General features: G+C 41.0%; 1 protein-coding gene across 1 annotated transcript; it reads left to right on the plus strand.

Moving 5' to 3' along the window:
• Positions 1-2,267: 2,267 nt before the first annotated feature.
• LOC136386303 (germ cell-less protein-like 2) lies at positions 2,268-3,770 on the plus strand. Its single transcript, XM_066357790.1, has one exon. The coding sequence runs from the start codon at positions 2,268-2,270 to the stop codon at positions 3,768-3,770; it is 1,503 nt and encodes a 500-aa protein (XP_066213887.1).
• Positions 3,771-17,216: the final 13,446 nt, after the last annotated feature.

Here is a 17,216-nt window from a genome sequence, read left to right on the forward strand (position 1 = left end):
TGCAATAAAGTTTTCTATATGTGGTGATGGCGTCTGTTTTAGGCACAAGAGTGAGGTCACAAAAGAGAATATTTGTTTTAATTAGGGAATCATAAGCAAATTTATATTGTTGTAAAAGTACCATTCCACCAGGTTACATAGACACACCAAGTCCAAATGAATTTTTGAGGGTTTTATTAATAGGAGATTTATTAATAAGCCGGCTGCATATGACAAACATGGGGTATAGCAAACCCAAATCGTGAAGTGTCCAATATAGCTCTGAAACTAGTTATATACACTTGATCACATAGAGCAGGGGTCTCAAACTCAACTCAGCATGTGGGCCACAGAGCAAGATCACAGCCGTTCGGCAGGCCGCACTAGGTCTACAAAAGGCAACTGTTACGCAACACTTTTCTCACTGCAGTTGAAAACGAAAAAAAAAATCAGTACAACAAGCACAACCGTACATGCAGTTTACTCAGTGTCACAAAACGACCAGAAACTGTAGTTCACATCATAACTGCTGTTAACTAAGCTAATATCTAGCTAGGATGCTAGAGAAATGAAAAATACAAGTAGGCCCCTAGGTTTACTTAATTTTATCCAAAATATTTTGAACTTCGTGGATTAGTCTGCGGGCTGCACAAAATTGTTCGGCAGGCCACATGCGGCCCGCGGGCCGCGAGTTTGAGACCCCGGCCTTAGAGGTTGGAGGGGGGAACATGACATAATCATTAACATTTGTTTATAAGATTTATAAAAACATTGTTACATATTAAAACTTATAAGGTAACACAATAGCGAAAAATGTTGTTTTACATATTAAAAGACATCCCCAAATCTTTTAGTGTCCATCTGCCATCCCTTTGTCTAGAGGTACATACATAAATCACATTTTCAGGATAGAAGGGGCTTACCTGATGTCAGAGGATAAACGATTGCAAATCGCCGGTTAAGCAGAAAGAAAGAGGAAAGGAAAAGGCCACTTAATCTTTCCTCCCTTCCTCTGCACCTGGCTAGGTGTTTACCTTCTTCCTCACAGGTGTGGGGAAGGGAGGGAATCAAAGTCTTCTTACTATTTTCACTCAAAACCTAGAACAAAACCCGTTCATTCACAATATACTGTAGTCCTTCTTGAGTTGGTGTAAATCACACACATGTATAGAAATCATATGTACAAAATCTCTCTGTATGCTTAGCCTAAATTATAAAATGCCTTTTAAGCTTCTTAGTAAAAGGGGGTTTCTTATATAGTATGTCCCTGTAAGCCAGGAAACTCCCACATTCCTATCATTTCATTCACTACAGAGAGGAGGGGGCAAGGAACGTAACCCTTTCTGCAAAAGTATTAATATTAATTTTCACAATTCTTTGGTTCCTTACCACAATAGAGAAGATATGCTTAAACACAATCGAAAGACAGATATGGGTTTGCTGCGCAGGCCGTGAAGTAAGGTAATTCCACTTAGAAGCTATAGTGACAAAGACAAGGCAAGAGGATACGTGGTGAACTCATATAAGTGTAAGTTAGTGTGAACAGTGATGAGCTGAACAGGACAAGGGAAGTGAATAAGAATGCAACAAGAAAAGCTCCTCCCATATCGTCAGAAAAAGCAGATGTCACAGTTTCGTCCAACAGGAGGGTCCAGAAGGATGCCACCTTAGTACAGATAATCACATATAGCACCCAGATCTTCATTTCCAAATGTCTTTTTCCAAAGAAAAGAACCAGAGCTTATCGTAGAAAAAGCTGGTACTCAGAGAGAGAAACTGTAAAATGAGACTGGAATAAATTTTTGTGTTAGAAAGTTCTAAAGAGCTCGACACTCTAGTAGTCCAAAGCAAATAAAAGAATGAGATATCACTGTTCACCTTTTTTAATTGCTACAAGTTGTAGGTAAATGACTGTGTTCAATACTGCTGACACTGGATTCTCCATGAAGCTGACATTGGGAGTGTGAATGTGTTAACAATCTGTAACACTGAGCAAAAGCCTTTGTTTCAGCCATTGCCCTTACAGAGAAACATTCTCAAGGATAGCCTGGAGGCTGGAGCCCTGCCAAAGGGGCCAGAACCCTGGGAAAACTGGAGGCAGGGGGCGGGGCCACATGGATAGAGGGGCGGGGCGAATGATAAAGATTCCAGGGCTGCTTCTGTGATGCTTAGAACTGTCAGAGGGTCCCAGAGAGACTAGTGCTTAGGCAGATGTGACAGGACACGGCAACACCATGGCAAGGAAGTCTTTGCAATAGTGTCCTTAGGGACTCTAAGGGACTTCATCTATGGGGTCCGTGGGCAGTCGGCTTCTGAGACGCAGGGAATCAGGCAGAGCGGATCCGTGTCAGCCAGGAGCTCAGGCAGGCACCAGTTATGGATCTGACAGCCATAAGCGAAGGCGCCGCAGTCCCTCCTTGGGCCCAGAGTCCGAGAATAGCCGCAGTCACCTAGACCCAGAAGACAATCTACAGCAACTGGTCAGCCGAAACCATCATAAAAAAGTTAAGCTCGCATCTGAATATGCTTACCAAACTTTATTTCTGAATGGGGAGAACAGTGATATTAAAATCCGCGCTCTGGGGAAAGAATGGTGTTTACATAAAATATTTTTATGTCAGTCAGGCTACTTTGCAACTATGTTGAGAACTTCTGGGAATAAGTCTCAGGAAGATGTTATTGACCTGGAGATTAATGACCCTAACATAGATGTGGACTCCCTGCACTTGGCACTAGGCTCGTTGTACAATCATGACTATGTCTTCAGGGAGCCACTTCAGATTCCAGGAGTTTTGGCGGCAGCATCTCTGCTTCAAGTAGAGGACTTACTTTATCAGTGTGATAAGAACATGAAGGAAACAATTAACGAGAAAACTGTATGTGGCTATTATGCAGCAGCAGAAACCTATGGGTTAGAGTCTGTAAAGACAAGGTGCTTTGAATGGCTTCTTCACAATTTGATGACACATCCAAGTGTGGAACTTTTCAAGGAACTCAGTATAGATCTTATGAATCAGCTTATTTCTTCTTCGAATTTACTAGTAATGCAAAAGGAAATAGATGTGTATACCACAGTGAAAAAGTGGATGTTCCTTCGTCTTAACCCAACCTGGAACGGCACAACAAGTCAACTTTTAGTGAATGCAAACAACTGGTTTTCCAGGCACAAAGAACATGTTGGTAACATCGCCTTCCTTGAAACCGAAAGAGGCATAGCATTTCAACCAGTGTTTAAAAACTTGAGGTTTCAGCATATCATCTGTGGCCAGGTCTCCATAAGAGTTATTGAGCGAGATGCTCTGATTCCTTCAGCATGGTTATCATCTATTTTTAAACATCAATGGTTTAACTGGCTTAGAGCAAAACTATGCAGGGAAATCTGGCCCCGCTATACCAATGAAAGAGAATTTGAAAAAGGTAGCATGAGGTGCGGTAAAATGATTGTCACAGATGGAGAATACGCCTGGAGGTGGTCAGTTAGCCACTTTTGCTTTCCTTTATGTGTTATCTTTACCAGGAATTATATAATTTTCAAGCAACATACTTTCACTCACTCAGGTGATGGTTCAGTTTGTTCATACCCTCTAAGAAATATTGCATTCAGACTCACTTTGGCTCATTTTGACTCTAGCGGAAACCTAAGTTTCAGCAAAACAACTGGTTATCAAATACTAACCTTTCAAAATGATGAGGAAAAAGTGGTAATGGAATTGGATGACACAGCTCTGAGCTTTCCTTGCTATATATTCTGTAACTTCCTGTTTATGCCATTAGAAAACCCAGAATATTGATCATCTTCTCAATACAGATATAGTCACATGTTGAAAACTCCTCATGTTTCGTTTCATCTAATAGCACTACAGTTACACATGATAAAGGGGACGAATAACAGAAATGAAAACCTTTCAAATGTAGAAATGATCACAGAGGACTATCTTCATTTTACTTCTATGGGTTAAAGAACAAACAATTTAATTCCAATAAAAATCTGTGAAACCTATTGGTCGTCTATGCTGTCATCTCTTTTCATGTATCAGCAACAGAAAAGCTCCAAATGGGAATAAGAGACATTTCCAAGGAATAACAAATACCTTAAAATTGACATAAATTCTTACCCTAATATCGAAATAAAATATAGAATTGTCTTCCTTGCTGAAATTGTTGTGCAAACGTGGCTTTGATTGTAGCCATAGTACAGGAGAGAGTTGGCATGAGGTGAAACCGGAGATTAGGGATTCTTTTGGACTCTGTAATGTATAGTTTTAAATAGCCAGACAATCTCAGGTTTTATAACATTACATACTCTATAATTTAGTGTTATTTTACAAAAATTTGCCACATGGCCCATTTACTTTATGGTATGCAAAACTCAAATTGGTGACTTTTTACCTGGGGAAAAAAGTATACATTTTTTCACACTTAAAGAGTAGAAAACAGACCCAAGACTATATACACATTGCAGAATCATATATATGTGATATTAACATTATACTATGATATAGTATATAACTGTGTTAGAAATTATATGTGATAAAATATCATATATAATGATAATTATATAGCATGTCCCTGGATCTAAAGTGCTTCTCTAATAGGAAACATGTTGAAGAATCATTTTTACAATCCATTCCAAAAATCTCTGTCATTTCAATAGGGATTTTAGGGCATTTATATTTAAGGTATTTACTGATAGGGAAGGAATTACTTTTCCTATTTCATTATGTGTTTTCTGTATGTCTTGTAGCTTTTGTCTTTTGTGGCCACCATTGCTGTCTTCCTTTGGGTTTACATTACTTTCCCTTATTTACTTTCTATGATGTCAGGTCCCCGAGGTGATGTGCAGTCTGAAAATATTCAGTGGAAAGGTTAAGAAATCAACATACATTTTAAATTATGTGCTAACCTTAGTAAAATGGGAAATCTCACACCATTCCATATTGTCCCTCTCAGGACATGTAATATGACTGCCATAAATACATGAACAAATACTTACATCATTACACATATTGAGAGCCCAAGGTTGGGGGTTATCAAGTGATAGCAAAAAAATTCCTATTCAGGAAAATAATTTGCCATTTGCCTTTAAAATTTGAATTCTCAAGACTGGTGGCCCTGAAAAGTAGAGTAAAGAGCTGTGTGGAACTGGTTGCTTTTTTGTAAACACAAAAGCAATAACAAACAAGAAATTCTTCTGGGGCCCCTAAAACAGCTCTGGAGCTAGAGAAGAGGAAGCCATGTATGAAAAAGAAATGTTTTACATGTTCAATGGGAACATGAAGTAGATAAAACTTTTAGCAGATATTGATCTTCCTGATAGATCAAAATAGCATCGATGTCAAGTAAGGGCACTATCCCCACAGTTGGCTGGTCAGTTTCTGAAAGCAGGACACCTAAGCATGCATTGGTTGTGTCCATCCACTACAGTCAGGATTTGGAGATGTTATTAGAGTCCACTTTGGACATTGTCCTTCTTGGCAACTGCATGTCAAAAACTCAAAAATGTGTCTGATCTGTGGTGGCGCAGTGGATCTCGTGTCGACCTGGAACACTGAGGTTGCCGGTTCAAAACCCTGGGCTTGCCCGGTCAAGGCAAATATGGGTGTTGACACTTCCTGCGCCTCCCCCCTTTCTCTCTCTCTCTCTCTCTCTCTCTCTCTCTCTCTCTCTCTGTCTCCTCTGAAATGAATAATAAATAAAAATAATATTTAAAAAATGTCACAGATTTTACCCTATGTGTAAGCTATCAATTTTGTTTGACACAGGCTTACAGATGCTGGAAGAAGATATAAGACTCCTGCGTCATAAGGACATGGTGGTTTGTTACTCATGCTACACTAGGGAACCTGAACATCTTTCCACTGATCCCCAAATGTCCAAGTCTCACACTGATGATAAGGAGTACTGCAGGTGTATGAAAGGACAACGGAGTTTGCATTACAATATAGGAAACTCCAGTATGACAAAGGACCTTGTAATAAACCTCCTCAGAAAGAACCACTGTATTCAATATCCTGAACAGAAAACAAATATGCCCTGTGTCCCAGAGGAAAACACTATCTGTATTTTCTTTTGCAGATTTGTTTGTTATGCAACTAGTATTGAAGAATAGTTTGAAACAAAATTTGTTAATTCGTGTGATCAGGATTCAAGTAGACATATGAGATCTATAAGGAACTGTTTCCCACCAATGTCAAGCTATTTCTAATATTTAAATAAAAATACATAGGACTTAGTGTAAGGTCAGTGGCCTTTGCCAGGTCCACACAGCTTCTCATTGGATACACGCAGATGGTAAAAAACTGTGGAGCCAGAAAATGGTGGGCCATTCCGTTAATTAAAGTCTCCTAACAGCAGCCAAGCAAACAGGCAGGGAAGACAGCTTCCCTCTCACGCAGGGCTCCCAGGGCTCTGATTCATTTTCTGGACTGTCGCAGACTTATAGGCCCCCACCAGCCTCAGCACTCTCTTTCCTTTCTCTTTCTCTTTCTCTTTCTCTTTCTCTTTCTCTTTCTCTTTCTCTTTCTCTTTCTCTTTCTCTTTCTCTTTCTCTTTCTCTTTCCTTTATCTCTCTCTCTCTCTCTCTCTCTCTCTCTCTCTCTCTCTCTCTCTCTCTGATGTCTCCAGCTAAAGCCAGCTGGGGGAAAAACTTCCTTCTCCAGCTAACAGTAGCAAAAATGGCGCCTTCCAAGCAGGAAGGCAATTCGCAATTTGCAATCCTCTGCCCTAAGGGCAAGCACCCCAGCCTTCCAAACACTATACATACATGGCGCTGCCCCAGGTCCAAGGAAGCAAACTTAAAAAACATTTGTTTGCCCAACCCTGAACGTGTCCAACACTACGTTGACTACGAAGGCCAATGCTGGAGGACTCCCACTGACGGTCAGGTTGCAAGAATTCTTATAAAGGTACAGAATCCAAGGAAGTGTGGTATTGGCATAAAGTATAGGCACATAGATCAATTTAACAGAAGAGAGATTCCGGTAATAGACCCTCATGGATACATTCAATTGATTGTCAACCAAGACGCAAAGCTAATTTAGTGGAGAAAGGATAGTTTTATCAGGAACTGGTGCAGGGACACCGAGATACCCCTAAGTTAAAAGAAATGACCATTAAGCCTTACCTTATACCATATATAAAAACAGAGAAGGGATAGTAAGAAGCTAGGAAAATTCCTTGGCCAGTAGAATGGGACACTGAGACATGCACTCTCCCTCCCTGGAGCGCCAGCTCCTTTCCTTTACCCCTGACCCTTTTCCTCCCCCACAGGCAGGTATCTTCTGAACCGGAAGGCTCCCCCTGAGGCTTGCAAAGAGGGAAGCAGTGGGCAGTAGCAGCTTCTCCCAGGCAAACCCCCTGAACCTTTCTCTAAGGTCCCCTTTTCTCTGACTTCCCAGTGAGACAAAGCAGCTCCGCTTAGGATCTCTCCTGCTGTTTCTTCCATTCTAGGCCCTTCTAGTTTCACTGTTCCCACGTTTAATACCCTTACTCTCAAAGTCTCCTGACTTGTGTTGTGAAATTTTTCCTGCAGGGAGGTAAGAACTCGCACGTAACCACCTGGCCCTAGGCAGACCTAAAGCATTACGTACTCTGTCCGGTAACAACACAAAATAGAAATTGACATTAGGCTTAAATGCAAGAGCTAACCCTGTAACATTTCTAGAAGAAATGATAGGATAAAGACCTAACTGAAATTGGAATAGGCAAAAATATCTTAAATAGGCCATCAAAAGCATGAGGAGCATGAATAAAATAAACAGAATCCAAAATAAAATAATTTGTTCCAATCAATACAGAGAAAGTGGAAAATGTATGCAAAAATATAACTGTTAATGGTCTTGTAATTCGAATATATAAAGAACATTTGAAAATCAACCACATTTAAACAAAAAGAAAATTACAATGGGCAAATATTTGAACAGAAACTTCAACAGATAAGATAAATGGATGTCGAATAAGCCCATGAAAAGATGCACAACATTTAAGTATTTAGGGACACGCTAATTACAACTAAAAAATGGTGTTTGGCAAACCTACCTGTTTCAAGTGTGAAACCAGTGAGTTAACTTTGCTCACTTGTATTTTGCATTGATGCAGGACTGAGCCTTGTGTGCATAGTCCAGTGGTTCTCAAATCTTTTCAAGTCAGGGCGCATTTAAAATCCTAGTAATAAATGTAGGCGCAGTATATACACATTTATGAGAAATATGTTATAATAATTAAGTGAAATATTAAAGAAAAAACTGTAAAATCCAAGTGTGCTTTTATAGTAATTAAACAAAATAAATACAACAAAATTAAATTAATTCTGACATTAAAAAACATTTTCATGTTACATTTTCTTAAAGATTTTATTTATTCGTTTTAGAAGGGGAAGAGAAACAGAGAGAGAGAGAGAGAGAGAGAGAGAGAGAAGGGGGAGGAGAAGGAAACATCAACTCCTATATGTGCCTCGACCAGGCAAGCCCAGGGTTTTGAACCAGCAACTTCAGTGTTTCAGGTTAATGCTTTACCCACATTGTCACCACAGCTCAGGCCCATGTTACATTTTTTTGAGTTATGCTTTTTAGAATTCAAAAAAAAGAGCGCTTAAAAAATAAAAGAAGCGACAAAAGAATTATCTTTTTAAATATATAGATACATTCTTAGTAAGATTTAGTAAATGCCACATGTCCCAGGGTGAATGTGTTAAGTTCTTTCATTCTTATGTTTACAAGAAACATGAGCCTGAGGTATGCTAGCAATTACTTCAATATTTGGGCATGTATTTGAAAGGAAAACTCTCATTTCCTCATCAATACATTGAAGAATTCTTCTCTTTTTACTCTTAATAGTGTTGAGGGTAGAAAATTTTAATTCACATAAATAAGATGTTGAAAATTATAATAAAATGTTCAAAGCTTCTTTAGATATTGCCACATATTCTTCTTTTATAGAAATCCAAAAGGCTTCAAGAGACAACTCCTTATGTTTAATCATCAGTACAGGATCAGTGGATATAGCAGCCAGTTCTTCTTCTTCTCTTAATGTTAAACCAAAATCACTGGAAGCTTCCATGAATGGGTTTCTAACCCAATCATATTGTTCAGTGTTAAGTGATGGAAAATGTAATATTAAATTCTTCTTGTCAGCCCTCAAGTCCTATTTTATTTACAGTTAACTTTTGCTCACTACCAAAATCGAATTCTTCAATATAACACTTCTTTTTAAGAAATCTATCCATTTTATTTGGGTGTATTTGTCTAAAAATAATATAATGATGTGTTAATAATAAACATAATAATGATGTGTTAACAAAAGCAGTGGTAAATCCATAAGGTATAATAGAGTAACTGTATTTATTTTTATATCTGGGCACATGCTGCGAACCAGCACGGCTAGTATTTCCAGGTCCTGAGTGGGAATGGTGCGGAATTAAGAAAATACACAAAATTAAAAAAATGCGGGGTTGGGTAGCCCTGTTATTGCTGCTAGCAAGAACAAAGCATGCTCAAAAACCACTTCTTGCTTTACTTATAGGGCAAAGTGGGCCATGAGCAAATCAATGAGATCATCATGTTTCCAAGGCTACACAAGAATTTTACCAAGTGCAGAAAAACCCCACCATACGTTTCATCTTAACTTTACACCAAATAAAGGATGAAAGAAACTTGCTTCCAGTCTTTCCATGAGCATGGGGGTACTGTAAACCAGGGGTCTCAAAATTTCTTGGGCCACGGACTGGTTTAATGTCAGAAAATATTTTCATGGACCGGTCTTTAGGGTGGGACGGATAAATGTATCACGTGATGGAGACAAGCGGCAAGAGTGAGTCTTAGACGGTTGTAACAGAGGGAATCTGGTCATTTTTTAAAAATGAAACATCCGTCAGACTTAAATATAAATAAAACGGAAATAATGTAAGTTATTTATGCTTTCTCTGCGGACCGGTACAAATGGCCCACAGAACGGTACCAGTCCGCAGCCCGTGGATAGGGGACCACTACTGTAAACAATCCAGAACCACAGCTTAACAGCCTTTTGCAATCTAATCAGGCAAGTGAGGTGGGGGGTTGGGCAGACTGTCAGTTAACAGCTAATTCCTCACACCTCTGTCCTCCAAAAATCTAAACTCCAAAACCCAGTTAGTGTTTTGGTCTTCAACAGGCACATATTTCTATGGAATACCATAAGGCACACCCAAAAGTCATCCAGGATGCACCAGTGCGCCCTGGCACACGCTTTGGGAACCACTGTTCTAAGAAAACATCTTCAGCCTTTCAGCTCAGCCAAGAAAAGGCAGTCTTCAGCATCAGGAGGAAAGAGAAAGTGCACACTCAGAGTCAGAGAGGAGCCAGCTTATGTGTTCAGATGTCCCTGTCCCTGGTCCCTGATTGGCCTGTCCTCATGCAAAGCATGACTCCAAATCCTTGCTCCTTGACTGGTCCCAAAGGCACTGTCCTGGTAGGTCAGAATAGAGCTGCTCTGGTTGATTGGAGCTGTGCAGCTCTAATTGGATGGTGAAAGCCTTAGTCCTATTGGATGTAAAAGGATTCCAGGAACTGTTTCATAAGGGCTGGCTCAGAAGGCAGAAACACAGTGCAGGTGGGCAGGCAGTTCAGGGCAGACGCCAATAGTCCAATGAAGGTTTTTCTGTGAAGTGCAGTTAGTGTGAACAGCCCCTGTATAGAAATAGCTAGGAGGCACATTTTACAGCTCCGTTAGCCACCAGTAACCGTTTTTAGTAGGCATCTTCCTATTTAATCAGGTCCACATACTTTAAATGCTGGTTGGACCATTGGCCTGGTCCACTGCCTCTCTACCAGTGGTGAAACACAGAGGTGTAGTCTGAAACTTGCTCACTAACAAGAGAAGTGGCTCTCTAGGCCTTTCAGTTGGGAAGCTGTCACCACTGAGCATCCAAGAAGGCACTCTCACTGGCGAGAATTCATTGAAAAGCAGGATTTTTGGAAACACACACCTCCAAGATGTAGTTTCTGTGGTATCTTTCTCTGCAGGAGGAAGGGAAATTTGCACATTCCTCATGAAGTGATGGGCTGGGAGGGACCCAACAAAGGTCACCTTCTCCCACTGATAACCGGACTGATCCCCGCCCTGTCACTCTTGAACCGCAGTGAAAGAGCACAGGGGACTAAGTATGAGGTATTGACATTGTGAGCGTGCAGTCTTACTCACTCCGTCACTCATTCCAACCTGCAATACTCTGGCAGAGGATGCAGAGCTACAGCCAAGATTTGGTAGTTCCTGAAAATTCAAATAATTGATTCTACCTGGTCCAGTTGAGGGAAGAGGAGATGGGGCCAGGGTAACAAAATCTGGTTATGCTTGGCTACCAGGTGTGCTTTGGGCAAACTGGACAACTACTGCACCATAGAAATTCTGCCCAGGCCCTGCATCCGCTTGCAAAATGTAATGAAATTTCTCAGTGTCAAAGCAAACCCAGCCAACACTGGTCCTCTGCTTTCATAACAAGACCTGGAACCAAAGTTTATGAGCAATTCTTGGGAACACCACTCATAAGTCACGACTGTAAGCTCTTAACTGCTTCCCCAGCCCAGCAAGAAAGGACTGGAGCATGACTGGAACCCAAACACCGAAACCCTTTCAGTGTCAGCCAGGAAGATCTGGTGCTGAAATCCATTAAATCTTGTTCTGAAACCTGCCTGGATCAAGAGATAGATTTGAGCCTAGCTTCCTGTCACCTTGCCGGCTGGCATAAAAAAATATATTTTTCATTTCTCCAAAGCCAATACCACAATATTGGCTTCTGTGCAGAGCAGCATCAGGCAGCATGCCCGTGCCCAATAATATGAGGCCTGGGCTCCATTTCATTTAGCTCCGGATTTCTCTCAAACACATTATGAGAGTGTGGATTTTCTTTCTGTTTCTCTACTACAGTCACCTCAATCCACACTCTTGGATCCCACGACTGCTCCAAGACTTTGCTTAGCCCAGGGGTCTCCAATTCGTGGCCACGGGCCGCAGCCCGCCGAACAATTTTGTGCGGCCTACAGACTAATCCACAAAGTTCAAAATATTTTGGATAAAATTAAGTAAGCCTAGGGGCCTACTTGTATTTTTCATTTCTCTAGCATCCTAGCTAGATATTAGCTTAGTTAACAGCAGTTGTGATGCGAACTATAGTTTCTGGTCGTTTTGTGACACTGAGTAAACTGCATGTACGATTATGCTTGTTGTACTGATTTTTTTTTTTGTTTTAAACTGCAGTGAGAAAAGTGTTGCGTAACAGTTGCCCTTTGTAGACCTAGTGCGGCCCGCCAAACGGCTGTGATCTTGCTCTGCGGCCCACATGCTGAGTTGAGTTTGAGACCCCTGGCTTAGGCCCTGATTTCCTGCAGTCTGCAAGCGTGGCACCTTCCAAGGGCACAAAGAGATTTGATGTCAGAAACAAACTTGTTGGAGAAACCCTCCTTCCTAGAGAGGGTGCTCTGAACAGCATGTCTCTGGGGCTAGAAAATGAACCAGGGATTGATGGCCTGAGCCGTCTGGTTGGACAGTGTCTGCCAGCTGAGCGCAGGCTGGGAAGGACTGTCTGGCTATCTGCTCAGCAACGTACTTTGCAGGACCTCCCCTTCTGCCCTCCAGGTCTCTTGGAGATCAACGCTCTTCCTGTCCTGAAGATGGTTTAACTTCCTCAGTAAGGTCCATGCTACATTTCACTCATCTGTTATCCATGTGATCTGGTGAATCTAGAAACCACCATCTATCCACATTCCTTTTCAGCTTCTCACTGTTGTCCCCACCTCCTTCCTGTCTCCTCTAGGAGTGTGATGGACCTCAAGTCACAGTCATGCATCCTCACCTGGGTGAGGCTGTGGCTCTGAATTCTCAAATCCATAGGTTAACTATTGTCTTGAACTCAGCCCAGAGGGAAGGCCTGGTATTAAAAGAGGTACACTATTCTGACAGCTACTTTGGTCAGAGAAAAACTTTTCCCCCACGATCCTGCTCTGCCAAGACATAATTGTTTTCAAGTCATGCGTTCCATATGTGCAGAAGCGAGGTCCCTGCCTCAAAGCCTGGTGGATTCCAAGTGCTGTCTTGTTGTCCCTATTCAGTATTCCCCAAACTCTCCAGGCCCAAGCCAAAGAGAGCATTTTTGTCCCCAACCAACTGCTGCCTTTTGCCATGGCCTACCATACACATGTCTAATATTTCCAAAGAAAAGCACTTCCCCAAAGGCCTACTGCAGTGGTTCTCAAAGTGTGCACCAGGGCGCACTGGTGCGCCCTATGGTATTCCAGAGAAATATGAGCCTGCTGGGGACCAAAAAACCAACAGGGTTTTTGAAGTCAAGATTTTTGGGGAACAGAGGTGTGGGGAATGACTGTAAGCTGACAGTCTGTCCAACTCAAAACTCACTTGCCTGATTAGGTTGCAAAAGGCTGTTAAGCTGTGGTGCTGGATTGTTTACTCAACCCCCACCCATGCTCCTGGAAAGACTGGAGGCAAGTTTCTTCTATCCTTTGTTTGGTGTCAAGTTAAGATGATATGTATGGTGGGGGTTTTCTGCACTCACCACAATTAAGAGTAAAAAGAGAGGAATTCTTCAATGTATTGAGGAGGCAATGAGAGTCTGCCTTTCAAATATATGCCCAAACATTATGAAATAGCTAGGATACATCAGGCTCATGTTTCTCATAAACACAAGAATGAAAAAACTTAACACATTCGCACCGGGCCCTGCCGAATTTACTAAATCTTACTAAGAATGTATCTCTCTATATAAAAAGATAACTTTTTTGTCATTTTTTAAACCCATTATTTACGAATTCTAAAAAGCATAACTCAAAAACTGTAATGTAAACATTGTTTCTTAATGTCAGAATAAATTTGATTTTGTGGTATTTATTTTGTTTAATTACTATAAAAGCACGCTTGGACTTTATATTTTTCTTTAATATTTGACTTAATTATTATAACATATTTCTAAGAAATTTGTATATAGTGCACCTACAATTATTTGTAGGATTTTAAATGCGCCCCAACTTCAAAATGTTTGAGAACCTCTGCCTTAGAGCAAAGCAGAGTAGAACAGCATGGGAGCAGAGTGGAGCACAGCATGGCACGGCACAGCACAGCACAGCATAGCACAGCGCAGAACAGCACAGCAGAGCTGTAAGAAGATAGGGATTTGGTCCCAGGGCTGCCTCAGAGCCATGCTGCATGTATCACAATGGAGCTCTTTTGCACTGAATAAAGATTCCTACTTCACTGCACCTCAAACTGAGAATTACAGTTGGCACTGAACTACTGTCATTGGACAGGGATACACCTGTTCATTCAGATATTCTCATGTATAAGAACACAGGGTGCCTAGTCAGGAAGCCAGTGCAGTGCTCTTTGTGAGGGGAAGGCTGAAGGGTTAATGTGTCTTGTGTGGCTTCTGAGCACAAGAGGTGAATATGCTTCATACAGTGACAGTGCTAGGAAGATAGTAAAAGAGTACAAAGATTGACAACAATTAAAGTGTTGTGTTTTTTCTCTCCTATCTCAGGGCTCTTATTCTATTGACTGAATATGGACTTACCAAAAGAAAAGGGGGCCCTGGTTGGTTGGCTCAGCAGTAGAGCAACCGCTAGCTGTGTGGAAGTCCCAGGTTCGATTCTAGGTCAGAACACAAAGGAGAGGCGACCATCTGCTTCTCCACCCCTGGCCCTCCCCCTCCCCTACTCTCTCTCTCCTCTCTCTCTCTCTTCTCTTCCTGCTGACTTGGCTCAGATGGTTTGAGCAAGGTGGCCCCAGGTACTGATGATGGCTCGTTGGCCTCGCCTCAGGCTCTAAAATAGCTCAGTTGCCCAGCAATAAAGCAGCTGCGCTAAATGGGTAGAGCATCCCCCAGTATGGGGCTTGTCCAGTGGATCTCTGTAGACAAGTCCTCCCGTGGGTGAGGACCACAGAGACTTAAAGACCCGACAGTGGGGTACCAGGCTCAGTGACGCAGATCCACTTTATTCAGGAAGTAAGCTAGCTTATATACACAGGTTCAGCCTATAGGGTGTTACAGCGTGTCCTTCATAGCCAATGGCTGAAAAGATCAGGGAGCTGCGTGGTTGACGCTAAGTCACTTCCTTATAGCGGGTGAGCTCCTTTCCAGGGTATGCCTAGGAGGATTCTGGGAGCTGGAGTATTCTCACAGCATTGCATCAGCCACAGCTGCTAGGAATGAGCTCTGAGCTCCACCCACAGATCCCGGCCCCAGGGCACATGCAGGAGTCGGTCTCTGCCTCCCTGCTTCTCACTTAATAAAAAAAATAGAAAGAAAAAAGAGAAGGGGTTTTTAATTATTAATATTGAAATGTCTTTCCTTCTCAAAGTAAATTGTCATTCAACCAATAAAGAATGGATTGTTCCCCACTCAAGAAAGGTAAAAATACATATCATTTTCTCCCATCAATTTTTTTGTCCATTTTGGAGTCTGAAACCAATTGAGAAAAGTGCAATCAAAGCATTCAAATTGCCAACACTGGTAAATATATACACTTGCTAAGACTGACATAGAACTCTTCTACCCTGCTCCTCCACAGTTAGCGTTCTGTTTGGGCATGACTTTATTTATTTATTTATTTTTATTATTTTTTTTTTTAAATAAATTTTTATTAATGGTAATGGGATGACATTAATAAATCAGGGTACATATATTCAAAGAAAACATGTCTAGGTTATTTTGTCATTAAATTATGTTGCATACCCCTCGCCCAAAGTCAGATTGTCCTTCGCCACCCTCTATCTAGTTCTCTGTGCCCCTCCCCCTCCCCCTAACTCTCCCCCTGTCCTCCCTCCCCCCACCCCTGGTAACCACCACACTCTTGTCCATGTCTCTTAGTCTCATTTTTATGTTCCACCAATGTATGGAATCATGTAGTTCTTGTTTTTTTCTGATTTACTTATTTCACTCCTTATAATGTTATCAAGATCCCACCATTTTGCTGTAAATGATCTGATGTCATCGTTTCTTATGGCTGAGTAGTATTCCATAGTGTATATGTGCCACATCTTCTTTATCTAGTCTTCTATTGAAGGGCTTTTTGGTTGTTTCCATGTCTTGGCCACTGTGAACAGTGCTGCAATGAACATGGGGCTACATGTGTCTTCACGTATCAATGTTTCTGAGGTTTTGGGGTATATACCCAGTAGAGGGATTGCTGGGTCATAAGGTAGTTCTATTTTCAGTTTTTTGAGGAACCACCATACTTTCCTCCATAATGGTTGTACTACTTTACAGTCCCACCAACAGTGAATGAGGGTTCCTTTTTCTCCACAGCCTCTCCAACATTTGCTATTACCCGTCTTGTTGATCATAGCTAATCTAACAGGGGTGAGGTGGTATCTCATTGTAGTTTTGATTTGCATTTCCCTAATAACTAATGAAGCTGAGCATTTTTTCATATATCTGTTGGCCATTTGTATCTCTTCCTGGGAGAAGTGTCTATTCATGTCCTCTTCCCATTTTTTTATTGGATTGTTTGTTTGGTTGTTGTTGAGTTTTATGAGTTCTTTGTAAATTTTGGAAATTAGGCCCTTATCTGAGCTGTTGTTTGAAAATATCATTTCCCATTTAGTTGGCTGTCTGTTTATTTTGATATCAGTTTCTCTTGCTGAGCAAAAACTTTTTATTCTGATGTAGTCCCATTCATTTATCTTTGCCTTCACTTCTCTTGCCATTGGAGTCAAGTTCATAAAATGTTCTTTAAAACCCAGGTCCATGAGTTTAGTACCTATGTCTTCTTCTATGTACTTTATTGTTTCAGGTCTTATATTTAGGTCTTTGATCCATTTTGAATTAATTTTAGTACACGGGGACAGGCTGTAGTCGAGTTTCATTCTTTTGCATGTGGCTTTCCAGTTTTCCCAACACCATTTGTTGAAGAGGCTTTCTTTTCTCCATTGTGTGTTGTTGGCCCCTTTATCAAAGATTATTTGACCATATATATGTGGTTTTATTTCTGGGCTTTCTATTCTGTTCCATTGGTCTGAGTGTCTATTTTTCTGCCAATACCATGCAGTTTTGATTATTATGGCCCTATAATATAGTTTAAAGTCAGATATTGTAATGCCCCCAGCTTCATTCTTTTTCCTTAGGATTGTTTTGGCTATTCGGGGTTTTTTATAGTTCCATATAAATCTGATGATTTTTTGTTCCATTTCTTTAAAAAATCTCATAGGGATTTTGATGGGAATTGCATTAAATTTGTATATTGCTTTGGGTAATATGG

This window comes from Saccopteryx leptura, chromosome X (assembly GCF_036850995.1).
Source record: "Saccopteryx leptura isolate mSacLep1 chromosome X, mSacLep1_pri_phased_curated, whole genome shotgun sequence".
In the NCBI taxonomy this organism is placed as follows: domain Eukaryota; kingdom Metazoa; phylum Chordata; class Mammalia; order Chiroptera; family Emballonuridae; genus Saccopteryx; species Saccopteryx leptura.